Raw genomic sequence first — 13,834 nt, 5'->3', positions numbered from 1 at the left:
CTGTTTCTTCTCCTTGGTGTAGCTTATCAACAAGCCCAGCAGTATTCCTTCGGAACAGGGGGGTCAGCAGTGTATCGACCTCAGCAGCCTGTTGCTCATTCTGCTTCAAACGCTTACCCTAACACCCCGTACATATCTTCTGCTTCTTCCTATTCTGGGCAGTCTCAACTGTACACAGCACAGCACCAGGCCTCTCCACCTACCTCCAGCTCCACTGCCTCTTTCCCTCCTCCCCCTTCCTCTGGAGCATCCTTCCAGCATGGCGGACCAGGAGCTCCACCGTCATCTTCAGCTTATGCGCTGCCTCCTGGAGCAACAGGTACACTGCCTGCTGCCGGCGAGCTGCCTGCATCCCAGAGAACAGGTCTGCGCTTGAAAGGGACTTAGTTTGGCTCTCTCTTTTATTTTTTCGTGATCACGTGGGTGGATGGAGGGGAATTATTTCTAACTGTAAACTGGGCAATGTGAGGTATTGATTTAATTGTATAACAAATTCTAAAACTATTTCTAAAAGTGTGATTTTCCCATAATGAACTTTAGTTGCTAAATGAGGAAAGCTTTAGAGCTTTAAAAGGGTAAGAGTATATAATCTGCCATTGAATTTAAAATAAGCGGTAAGAAATTAGTTGGCCAGATACGTGGTGGTTGGAACTAGATTTAATTGACACTAATTTCTTTGCCAGAGTAAAACGACGCCCTGTGTTCTTCCTGAATTTTCAGATTTTAAGAAATGAGGCCGTACAGATTTTGTAATTATGTTTGTTTGTAAAGGTGAGCAAGGATCTCGACATGTGTATTGAAAGGAAAAAAGTGAAAGAATGCAACTCTAACAGAATCTCTAAGACAGCAGAAAGTATACAGTAGTGCAGGGATCCTCTCCATTAGGACAATTCTACCCTCACAAACATTTTGGAAATTTCTATGCATTTTTGTTGTTGTTGGCAGTGTAGTTCTGCCTGAAATTTTCTAATTAAAATCATAATTTAAAATTATTTTTATAGTAAATACACATTTTATAAATTCTTTTTATCTTTCATGTTACAATTAAAGCATTATATTAATTTTTTATAAGTGGGTAATATTATCTGAATTTCATGTTAGGACTGTAAAAGGGACCTCAGAAGTATGTATTACAAAAAGGGATCAGTGAATCAGGGCAAGAACCACTAACATAGTAAAGAATTCAGAGTTCAGAATCAGACTTCCTGTGTTTGTATCACAGCTTCACTCCTTTCTAGTTTTGTGACCTTGAATAAGTTACTTAACTTTAAGCCTCAGTTTCCTCATAATAATAATAGTATGTACTGATAAGCTTATGAAGAGATTGAATGCATTAGTACATTGAAAGCATTTGGGGACTATGACTGCAAAGTTAGCTGTGATAACACATCGCTCAAAACTAGAGCTCGGGTTTCCTTGGTGGTGCAGTGGTTGGGAGTCCGCCTGCCGATGCAGGGGATGCGGGTTTGTGCCCTGGTCCTGGAAGATCCCACATGCCGCGGAGAGGCTGGGCCCGTGAGCCATGGCCGCTGAGCCTGCGCGTCCGGAGCCTGTGCTCCGCAACGGGAGAGGCCACAACGGTGAGAGGCCTGCGTACCGCAAAAAAAAAAAAAAAAAAAAAACTAGAGCTCTGTTCCTTTTTTTTTTGTCCCTTGTTCAATGTATACTTGTTACTAAGGGTATTTGAAAATAGTTTCCCTTTCAGATTATAATTGATGGTTTTAAACTAGAGGGGCAAAACAGGAGTGAGTCTTGCTTTCTAATACTGAAGTTGTTCCTGGAAGTCCAGTATATGTTGTTCTCTTTTTATCTGCTAAGTAGTAGCTTTAATAACTGAAAACACTGATCATATAATAGGATTTATTGAGGAAGTATTTTTTTTCTTGGAAGTCTTATGGATCCAGAATTATACATATATCTCCTTCTCTCTTCTTTGATATATAATATTAAAGTCCAAAGTACCAAAAATCATACACACAATATGTATCAGCCTTTACTGCACAAATAAAATTTGTATAATTTTCAATACAGATATTTCAATAGGTTGATATTTAGAGAGGAGTGTTAATTAAATTGTAGAGTTCAAAAAATTACCTTTTAAAATCTGGATGAGTGAAAACAATATATATTCTGAATAGTTGGGTAATAGCTTGAGTGAAAGATGGATTCAAGTAAATCCCCACATAAGAAAGTGGTACAGGGAAGTAGGAAAGTGAATTATCATTTATTGAACATACATTGGACATGTACCAGCACTGCCATGTATGTTCTTATTTCTCATAACCACGAGAAATAGGAATAATTATTTTTTTAAAAAATTGCCATGAGGAAGCTTGAGTTTCCTAGGGTTATGTATAATGTTTTCATGATTGCACAGTGATAGTCTCCAAGTTGAGATACAACTGAGATACCCCAGTCTCTCAGTCTTCAGAGCCCATGTTCATTCTTCTTTTCCAGATAGTCTAGTCCTGATGAAACGAGTAGAAATAGCTGTCAGTGTTGGAATTACAGAAACATTTAGCATCACTATTTTAAGCATTTGTTACTTCATCTTCTAAGTTAAATATTTGCATGGGTATGTTTTTCCTCCTTAAGCTAAAGGGCACTTGGCCGTATAATAAAGTCTTTGCTTACGTACAAAGTAACAGTGTTCTAACCTGGCTGAGAAGCAGAGCAACTAATAGGAAGATGAAGCCGTACATTTTTCAATACTCGGCATGCACTAAGCTAGCTGCTTTGTTACCTCTTGCATGTTAGTAGTCCCTGTACTTTAATTAACAGTTAGAGCTTTACCTTATTTTTATTTTTTGATTCCCTAAAAAGTTTGCTTAGGTTATACAGATAACTGTGACTAAAAGTTTTATCTTTGTTCTAATATGTCTTAGATTATTATATCATGGTTTTCTACGGGGCTTGGAAATTCCACTTGTCCGGTGGACTCTTCTTGATAGACACTAGGATTTTCAAGCCCTGTAACTGTTAGTGAACCACAAAATTATGTGCCCACTGCTCAGAGAAACTCATGTTGCAATCATCAAAACATTCATTCAGTAAATTCTTAATGAGAACCTGTTCAGTCTGTAATCAGAATTATTCTAGGCACAGGTAGGAAGGCAGAAAAGTACAGTACATTTCTATTTCTAGTGAACAGCACATAGCTTTGTTATAAGTTGGAACATAAAATTTGTATTTGGGCCAAATTTTGGAAAACATAAAATGTCAGGGCAAGAAATTTATACTTCATACAGTAAGAAGAAAATTTCTAGTGGAGGAGTTTGAACTACTGAGAGGCATGGTCAAAGTGGTACTTTAGGGAGGTTAATCTGGAGATGGTTCTGCAAAACAGATTGTGGGCAGCATGGCAGAATCAGAGGCAAGGAAAACAGGCTATCTCCAAGTTCTAGGTATAAAGTGCTAACAGCCTAAGTTAGTATAGTGCAACGTGTTTCAGTGGTGGCAGCACAAAAAGCAGGAAGTTTTCCTAGCTTTACTGTCCAGGATAAGTAAGATACTGCTTGTATCCCCCCACCTTTTTTGTGTGTGTCCCTGGTTTAATGTATACTTGTTACTAAGGGAGAGCACTTGCAAATGTGAAGGCCCAAGAAGTTTACTTAGAAAAATTTTCTGATAAAATGACAAGCTCTCATGAAGTTGTTTTTGAGTAAACAGTATTGATTTCATTAAACAATGGAAAATTTAATTGGGGTGTATATATATATATATATATATATATATATATATAATATATGGTCTTGTGCTCCTTCACATAGAAGAGTCTTGAAGGGGCATAATATTGCATATTTTTGTGAAACAGTGTGCTGAAAAAAATTTTTTTTAATTTTCATAAACATTCCATAGTCAAACTATGAGTACCTGGTTTTTAACCCTTTAAACAAAGAAAAGGAGCATGATAGCCTTCCTTATTTTTCTTTGGATAAATCTGTTTTATCTCGTGTCATTGGAAAATGACCTTAAGGATTCATTCTCTCTAAATTTAAATTTTTAATTTTGTGATGCCTTTTTTAAAATGTGACGTGTGAGGCTAACGGGGAAGGGGGAGGTATATGATTAACAAGGATGCTCTTTTCTCTCCGTCTCAAATTCTCTTTTAGCCAAAAGTCTCCATACCATTGGCACTAATATTTTTCTGTGAATCCACTGAAAGTATCTTAGCCAGTGCCTAGATCCTACCATTATGCAAGGACACCTTGAGAAGGTTCCCAGTGAGAAGTGAGATTCAAGTAAGGATGGTAGCAACTCCACTTCTGTATGTGAGACCAAGCGCTTCTCTCTTCCTTCCCTAAAGACCATGTGGAGGACTAATCCCTACACTAAGGTGGATAAGGGTCTCCAGAATCCAGTGACATGCCATATTCAGTTTTTAAGTTAATTTTCCCTTGATTTTTATTAATTTTTTACTGTACGATTTTGAAAGACCTCAAATAGTATAGAGAATAAAATTAAAATTATCTGTAATTCTGCCACCCATATATAACCACTAATAATTTAGGTGTATTTATTCCCTTCGTACACATATATGCACACATATATGTATGTATGCATGTATTAAAGTTCTTTTAACGTTGAATATACATAACAAAATTTACCATTTTAATCATTTTTAAGTGACATCAAGTGCATTTACATTGTTGTACAATCATCACCACTAACTACAGAACTTTTTTGTCATCCCATACTGAAATTATGTAGCCATTAAAAACTCCCCGTCTTCCCCAGCCCCTGGTAACCACCGTTTTACTTTGTCTCTATGTATGTATTCTAGGTACCTCATATAAGTAGTCATACAGTTTTTTCTTCTTGTAACTGGCTGTTTCACTGTCTTTAAGATTCATCCATATTATAGCATGTATCAGAATTTCGTTTTTAAAGCTGAGTAATATTCCACTCTGTGTATATACCACAATTTGTTTAACCATTAACCTGCACATGGGCATTTTGGCTGTCATGAATAATGCTGCTATGAACATGAGTATACAAATATCTGTTCAAGTCCCTGGTTTCAGGGACTTTTGGGTATATACCCAGAAATGGAATTACTGGATCAAATAGTAATTCAGTGTTTAATTTTTTGAGGTGGTGACACTATTTTACATTTTCACCAGCAATGCGTAAGGGTCCAATTTCTCCACATCCACACCAACACTTGTTGTTTTCTGTTTTTTTGTTTTTGTTTTTAATTCTCGCCATTCTAATAGGTGTGAAGATAGTAGTATCTTATTGTATGCATGCATTTTTAAAGAATTGAGATCATAACTCCCACATACACTCATAATTTACATCTTACTACTTAATATTACACCACGAACCATTTTTCAATGTTCTTTAAAGTCATTGTCATGTTTAAAAAGAGAGTAAGAAAGAGATTTATGCCCATTTTTAAGGTTTTTTGAAAAGGTAAAAGAGATTATCTTCCCTTACTAGTTTTATGAGAGAATTATGTACAAGATTAGACTGTGCTATGTTTTTTTAAAAATATTGACCAAGAGTATCATTTTGCACATCTATAATGAACCCCCATAATACTGTCTCCTGTAGATATTCAAGTTTTTCACTTAGTTTGCTTTACCTAGTGTTGCTATTAAAGTGTGTCTCCATAAAGTAGAGGTCAATTTAATTGTGTTTTTAAAAAGTCATATTTAAACAATTTAAAGATATAAAAGCAAAACTATTGAGGGGTTAGAATCATAGCTAAGATAAAACTGTTAAATTGATCAGAGATTTGAACAAGGATTTTCTGGGCTGAAATAAAACATATTGCTAAATATATTACATGGTTTGAGGTTAGGAGGGGCCAGTTAGGCATATATTTTGGTGGGAACTTTGATTATTGTACAATCGTTATTTTCAATTCAACAAGCAGCCTACCCTCAAGTTATGAGGGATAGCCAACTGGCTATATGTTCTTGTTGAAAATCTTTTTGTTTCTTATTTCATGCAGTTTTACTTGGAACTTTCAATTTAATTTGATTTCATCATAACTTTGGTGTCATTCTACCAAAGGGTCATGTGAAATTGTCCCACATACTTTTTTGTGCTGCTAATAGTTAGTGAAATTAGGATATCCCCTCGGGCTTTAATATCCAAGGCTATGATCACTGCCATGAGAGGTTAGAGGAAAAACTGGTCTCACCTTCTGCTCCCACGTTTCATAGGGCTAGAGAGAAGACATGTTGTTGAGACTGCTCCCTGAAAAAACCAATCAAGGCCAGGGTACCTCCAGTACTTTTAGGTTTTTCCCACCGTCGACTCCCCCCTGCCCCGCCCCAATACCAAAATCCAAGGATGCTCAAGTCCTTTATATAATGTGGCGTAGTATTTGCATATAACCTACACACATATACTTTTATGTCTAGATTGCTAATAATACCCAATACAGTGTAAATGCTGTGTAAATACTTGGAGCAAATTCAAGTTTTGCTTTTGGGAACTTTTTTGGATTTTTTTCCTTCCTGAATGATCCTTAGTTGGTTGAATCTGCAGATGTAGATCCTGGGGATGGACTGTATATTGTCCCCCTCAGCCCAGAAGCTGAAGTCTGGTGCTAGAGAGTACATCAGTAGTTGCAAATCAGGTCTGTCCTCTGTCATAATGCACGCACAGTGACTCCCAGGGGTTTATTAACTGTAGTGCTATGAGGTCATATCTTGCATGGGGAGTTAAATTGTAAAGTCATCATTTAAGACAAAAATAAGAAATCACGTAGAGTCAGTTATCCGTGATCACCCCTTTCTTCAGTTAAGCCCTCATGAAGAAGTTGCTTGTGGTTAGAAGCCATATTGTATGAAAAACATCTATCCTTAGCTCCATACAGTGAAATTTCAAACTGTGGGATTAGTTCTCCCACCTCACAGTTTCTCTGGGGCATGTGCTTCTTGAGTAGAGCTCAAACTGAATTGAACTCACTAGTTAATGCTATAGTCTCTTGATTCCTCTCTCCCCAAGTGAAGATAGTTGAATTCTCGTAAGTTGTATGTTCATATGATGTATCTGCACTGCATGCTTTTGATTGGAGGCTGGGCCTGGACCAATCCTGAATATCCGACAATTTTGGAATTGCTGTATTAGTTCTCAGCCCAGCCTTCTTTCCTCTTGTCCACTGCCAGAAACTTCAGTTCTTTTAAAAGAAGTAGTGATTTCTGGAAGATTTGTGCTAAACAGTCTGCAAATCTGTATATTCTTATAGAAAAGACCATATGGGATGGTTACATATTTACTGGGCCTGTTCCCATTTATGCTCATACTCATGGTGTGACCCCAGAAATTACAGTTCCTCCAGAATGCAGATCCTTGGGGCCTCCCAAATCCAGCAGTAAAGTAGCACCTCCTTGTTAAGATTGTCTAACATGCTTATTATCTTTAACAATGTAGCGTTGAAGTCTGCATGACAATGTAGAAATCCTCCCATTTCTCTTTAAAACCCTACTACTTAAAGAGGATTTGGACCAGCAGCATTGGCATTACCTAGGAGCTGGCTGAAGCAGTAGAATCTCAGGCCCTACGCTATACCTAGTGAATTAGAATCTGCATTTTTACAAGATCTTCAACTGATTTGGATTCACAGCTTTAAAAAATACTAAAATGGACACAGTTATAATATGTTAGGAAGTGCTCTCAGCCCTCCCCGCACCATGATACTACTGAGCTTCATTGATCAAATAGTAGAAAAATAATCTGTGCAAACAATTAGGGAAATAATGTTGTTTTAAATAGGAAGGAATAAAATTTTCTCTTAAAAGAGACAGCTGGCACAGTGAGAGAAAAAAGTAGTGTTTAAGAGTTAATTGTATCTGACACATTTAAATGAGTTAACTTTGCCCACAAACTGATTACTTTCTTAATTAGATAGAAACCATTTCACGTGACTTGATTAAAAAAGGAAGTTTTATTCCCTTATAAAATTAGTTTGTTCTTTCTTGGGGTTGATGGAGGGAGGAGAAACAATTATAAAATGAGTAGAGTTTACAGTTTGCAGGGCAGAAATAGAGACATAGATGTAGAGAACGAACATATGGACACCAAGTGGGGGAAAGTGGTGGGGTACGGGTGGTGGTGGTGGGATGAATTGGGAGATTGGGGTTGACATGTATACACTAATATGTGTAAAATTGATAGCTAATAAGAAACTGCTATATAAAAAATAAATAAAATAAAATTCCAAAATTCCAAAAAAAAAATGAGTGGAGTTTAGAATGTCTTCGATGATAATACTGTTTAAGTGACTTTTACATTTTGTCTACAGAAAATCAGTCTGTGCAAGACCAGGCATCTATGTTGGAAGGTGAATTAGTTACAAAATATATCTTTGGAAATCTTTGAATCACTGACTCTAATGAATGGATATTCACAATTATGCATGTGAACTTTAAAGTTGATAATATCCTAAATCTGATCAAATCTTAGAACTGATTGAATTAACATAGTGACACAAATGATCTTGAATCATAAAAGTTGTCTATTTTATATAGACTGAAAGACAAGGCTATACCAAGATTGTCTTAGATATAAGAAAGATTAGAAGGTGATGGGAGAGATTTGAATGATTAGTCTGTGTATAATGAGAACTTTAAGGATTTGTTACGCAAATAGCAGCATGTGGTTTAATATTTTGTAATTAGCTCTTGAATGTTTTGAGGCTCATTTGGCATTCTGTCTCCTAGTCACCTTGTAGAAAATTAATTCTACTTTTAAAATCAAGGCAAATGAGTGCATGCTGGTTAGGAGAAGATCTTGTTTTTTAAAAATTTCTATGACATTATGTTCTTTGGTTTGCTAAGCAATTTTGTTGTGATTTAATATCGTGGATATCAATAAAACAAGCAAAAGTAAAATACTGAAAGAATGTTTAATTTATTGAAAGAAGAATGTTTAATTTTTGCTTTTACATATACACATACACAAAACTTAATAAGATGTAAAATGATTATATTTTGATTTAGTAATTATTCTATCTCTGGCATGTTTATTCCTTTTTTCTTTAAAGATACAGGCATTCAATAAAGATGTTTAAAAAAATTTTTTTTAAAGATACAGGCATTAAGTACCTTAATGAGTTCTGCTACTCATGTTCATTTCTCACTTAGAGATGACCGGTTTTGGGAGATTTGTGGGGGGAGGAAGTTTCCTAAAGGTGACAGTAGTTTAATTTTATATCTGCTGGCAGCCTGGAACTTTTGTGTGTGTGTGTAGTATTAAAAAAAAAAAAATCTTACCACAGATATTTGATGCCTTTTTCTACTTTATAGGTTGTTCTTAATGCAAAGGTGATAAAGCATACTGGTGTTGCATAGTTGGGCTCTGTTTGTTTTTTTAACAGTGTTTCTACCATGTGGATGATTTGGGTATGCTGAATTGCTCTCTGAGGAAATAGGAGATTGCTACTTTTATTCTTTTTTTGTGTGTTGAATATATCAGAAGGCTTTTTTTTTTTTTAGCAGACTCAGATGATTTATTTTTTCTTTATTAGGAGAGAATTGTTTGAAGCTTATATACCAATATAGACATAAAAACTTCACTGTCCTTAAGTTTAGTACAACTCTTTCACTTTAAAAGGAAATAATGTCAAGATATGCTGCTTTCTAAGCCAAGGCCCTGTGATTATTAGAGGTAATGAGTTTGAGAGTCCAGGGCTACATAGTGATCCCAGCAGCTCAGCTGGTAAAACTTTTGTGACAGTTATCTCAGGGTGAAAGTAAAATTTGAAGGTATTATATGATGAATACAATTTAGTTTTCTTCTTTTCAGGATTCTAAAGGAAAATGCCCTCTATTATCTGTTATAGGTTCTCAGAATGGTTGGAATGATCCTCCAGCTTTGAACAGAGTACCCAAAAAGAAGAAGGTACTAGAAAAAGATGTCTGTTCAGTTGCCTGCAGGTGTCCTGTGAATCATGTAGCCACCTGAAGCACACCACACTTCACTGTTCCTTTAAAGGCAAAGCTGACTGACTGATATACTTAATATGTGTATTTCAACTTAACATCTTCTAATCCATGAAGGGAAGGAAAGAAAGTACAAAATAGTATGGTGATATGAATTAAACCCTTTTTAAAAAACAAGATGTAAATTCTCAGCAGATCTTTTTCAAAGAGTAGGAAACAAAATTTCATGCTTCTCAAGTGGTTTTTTTTTAGGAGTTACTTTGGTTTTGGGTTCTAACAGTAATCATGAATTTGTAATTATATTTTGGACTATTTTTGTCTATCACATATAATATGAAACGAAATAGCCTTGTAGTTGAGCATCATTTAGATGTTAATAACTGTTGAGAGCTGTTAGAGCATAACTTAAGATTCTTCTTTTACCCCAAGCATTTTTTTTTTTTTTTTACTCCTAGTGATTTCTGTCCCCCAAGTGTAGTAATGAGAGGCCAGAATATAAAATTGGGAGATACTAAATGAGCAACCCCCCCCCAAATGAGGTCACTGATAATCAGAAATTTAATCTACTACTTTGAGTGTGATGGATCACTAAGTAGGTATCACTTAAGGATCTAGGAAAAAGGTATTACATCTGATCACATTAAACAAACACGTATTTGGCATATCTGATCCCAGTATGGCTAGATATAATTCTCCAGACTTTGACATCCTCTTTCAAAAACACCATGGTTTTGGCCCATTATGAGATAAGTGTGGAAGGTAAAGGGGAAACAAAGGTCCAGGTTTGAGCTCCCAGCCCTCTTAACCAGATTAGCTTTACTTTTGTGTTTTTCTCTAGAATTCTGCATAAAATTTCATTTTAAAAAGTGTTCTACTGTTACTTAAAAAAATTTTTTAACCATGGAATAGTCTAACTCCCTTATTTTTTTAAATTTTTTTAATGAAGTATAGTTGATTTACAGTGTTGTGTTAATTACTGCTGTACAGCAAAGTGATTCAGTTATACATGTATGTGTATATACATTCTTTTTTAAATATGTTCTTTTCCATTATGGTTTATCATAGGATATAGAATATAGTTCTCTGTGCTGTACAGTAGGACCTTGTTATTTATCCATTCTATATGTAAAAGCTTACATCTGCTAATCCCACCCTCCCATTCTAACTCTCCCCCAACCCCCTTGGCAACCACCAGTCTGTTCTCTCTGTCCCTGATTCTGTTTCTGTTTCATAGATAGGTTCATCTGTGTCATATTTTAGATTCCACATATAAGTGATACCATATGGTATTTGTCTTTCTCTTTCTGGCTTACTTCACTTACTGTGATAATCTCTAGGTCCATCCATGTTGCTACAAATGGCTAACTCCCTTATTTAAAGCCGAGGAAATGTTGTCATCATCCCGTTTTTTTCCTTACTCTTGGTGCCTTTTATTTCTTTTAAAAGATGCCTGAGAACTTTACGCCTCCTGTTCCCATCACATCACCAATCATGAACCCCTTGGGTGACCCCCAGTCACAGATGCTGCAGCAACAGCCTTCAGCTCCAGTACCACTATCAAGCCAAGCTTCATTCCCACAGCCACACCTTCCAGGTGGCCAGCCTTTCCACGGCATACAGCAACCCCTCAGTCAACCAGGCATGCCTCCGTCTTTTTCAAAGCCGAATATTGAAGGTGCCCCTGGGGCTCCTATTGGAAATACCATGCAGGTAACAGTAAATCTGTGGAAGTGGGAGATGGCTCTATTTCAGTATGTTTCTTAACGTTTTAACTTTTATGGTTATACCTTTATTATTATCTCAGTTTGATTTCAATTTAGGCAACTTAAAAATAATAACTTTTTTGAAGATTGTTCATGTATGATATTATTTTTCAATGACAAGGCCATATACAAACTTTCTAGAAGGAGCTTATGTATTTACTAGTATATGTTAACAGTAACTTGGCAATTACAGTATTTCATTTTATCTAATCAGTAGCCACAATTTAAGATCAGTTGAATCCATATTTGCATCCAAGGTTGCTAAGCAGAAGCTGTTTCCAAAGGTTTTTTCCTTTAAAATATAAAATAAAAATGTAATGAGTTATATATTTTCTTGTGTATATGTAAGAGCTAATAAGATACCCATATTTTAGATGGAGATATAAATTTGTGCTTGCTTTTCACATACAAACAGCTAGTTGGCAGGGCTCTAGATGATGAAAAGTCTATCATATTTCCATATAACTGACTTAGACATACAAAGATAAACATTTTGATCTATTCATGAAAAGTAAAGGGGTTGGGTCACAGTTCAACATAAGATGAAATAAATTCCTGCTCAAGTATAAAACTAGCTCTTCTGTCTGTTACTGTCTTTGACTCTCTGAAGTCAAATTTGTAAAGATTATATCTCTACCACAAGAGTATGTGTTGCTGTTAAGAGATTTCTGCCTAAGGAACTTCTAAACATTAACAGTTGGATTATAAAAACAAGTGTTTTGATGGAGATGGGAGGACCTTCTTCTTTCCATAAGAATATATAAAATTATAAAGATGCACTGTTAAGTTTTTATAATTATAAGTCTGTGGTGTTTGTGAAGCCATTCACTTTTGTTTAGACCTGGGTGCTCATGCTATACTCATCTGGACCAGAATCTCAGTTGCCATTGGAAGTGGGAGCTTCATGGATGTGTGTGTTCAGCCAGGCCATAATATCCACCTTCCTGTCCACTTGGATGTCTCTGAGGCACCTCACACTTAACATATCAGAATCTAATTCATAGTCTTCCTCCCAAACCTAGTCGTCTTTTGGTGTGTCCTGTTTCAATTAATGGCACCATAATCCTTCCTATTTAATCCAGCCCAAAACCTGGGCATCATCTTTATATTCTTCTTCCTTTAACCTGTTTTTCAGAGCTATCCCCAAATCTTGCTGATATTACTTCAAAATCTCTCTCAAATCCCTTCTCTACATTTCCATTCTAGTCCATGCTACCTTCATCTCCAGTCTTAAGCAGTGCAGGAGCCTCTAGCTGGTCTGCCAGCATCTACTTTGACCCATCTCTTATCTGGTCTTATCTCCTCATTGCTTAAAACATTACAGCTTCCCATTGTTCTTAGGATAAAGACCAAAATATTTCACATTGTCTGGAATCTCTCAGCTCATACTCCTCCTTGCTCTCTCTCTCTGCTCCAGCTACAGTGACCTCCTTTCAGTCCCTTGTATCATGATCCTTCCTGTGTACATGTTCTTCTGTCTGGAATGCATTTCCTTCCCCATTTAACTGGTTAATTCCTACATATCCTTCTGATATAACTTCCTTAAAGAGCCTTCTGCTCAGTTAAATCTCAATTATATTGTCTCTTGGTTCCAGTGATGTTAACTTAACCACAGTTGCTATTTTACATACACTTATGACATTTTTAAATTTTCTCTCTCTCCCATCAGCCTGTAAACTCCCTGAGGGATGAGATCATTTCCGTATTGGCTCACCAATACCTAGCCAATGCCTAATACATAATTGCTTAATGTTTTCTATGAATGAACTAATCAGTCAAAACTTTAAACACTTACACATTCCTTCTTTGTTTTCCCATCTGTACATTCAGTAAGATCATGGACTCTTCTATCCTAACCTTTGGTTTAATCTTGCAGTTTGATAATAGCCCAGTTAACACCCTCCAAGAGTAAACCAAAAAATAGAAGAATGTCAGGATAAACAAAAATGAGCCAACAAGCAAAGCAAGCAGCCACTCCAACCAGCCAACTTTGTAAATGCCTTGTTCTTTTTATTTCCTACTGGCACAGGTCTCCTTCCCATCAGTTATATAAAATAGTGATCAACATATGTTCCATAATTAATCAAATACTTTATATCCAATCCTATTTTTGAAAATAGAAGCTGTAGAAAGAGTACCTGTTTTCTTCTACTGAATATCTGATTTTTATGT

At 36.0% G+C, this 13,834-nt stretch overlaps 1 protein-coding gene across 27 annotated transcripts in view; it reads left to right on the top strand.

Moving 5' to 3' along the window:
• Positions 1 to 13,834, top strand: part of SEC31A (SEC31 homolog A, COPII coat complex component) — a gene marked incomplete at its 5' end in the record, with an annotated part of 54,362 nt that overhangs the window by 35,455 nt on the left and 5,073 nt on the right. For 9 of the 27 annotated variants that reach the window (XM_079716884.1, XM_079716902.1, XM_079716879.1 and 6 more), the window contains 3 exons: positions 23 to 364; positions 9,800 to 9,858; positions 11,346 to 11,609. In XM_079716884.1, coding sequence (XP_079573010.1) covers positions 23 to 364; positions 9,800 to 9,858; positions 11,346 to 11,609 — 665 coding nt within the window. Of the gene's footprint in view, positions 1 to 22; positions 365 to 8,260; positions 8,300 to 9,799; positions 9,859 to 11,345; positions 11,610 to 13,834 lie in introns of all 27 variants that reach the window. The other 18 variants (XM_079716889.1, XM_079716890.1, XM_079716885.1 and 15 more) reach the window with 3 other exon arrangements.

This window comes from Hyperoodon ampullatus, assembly GCF_949752795.1.
Source record: "Hyperoodon ampullatus genome assembly, chromosome: 1".
NCBI classification, from domain to species: Eukaryota; Metazoa; Chordata; class Mammalia; order Artiodactyla; family Ziphiidae; genus Hyperoodon; species Hyperoodon ampullatus.
This window is presented reverse-complemented; position numbering and strand designations above follow the sequence as displayed.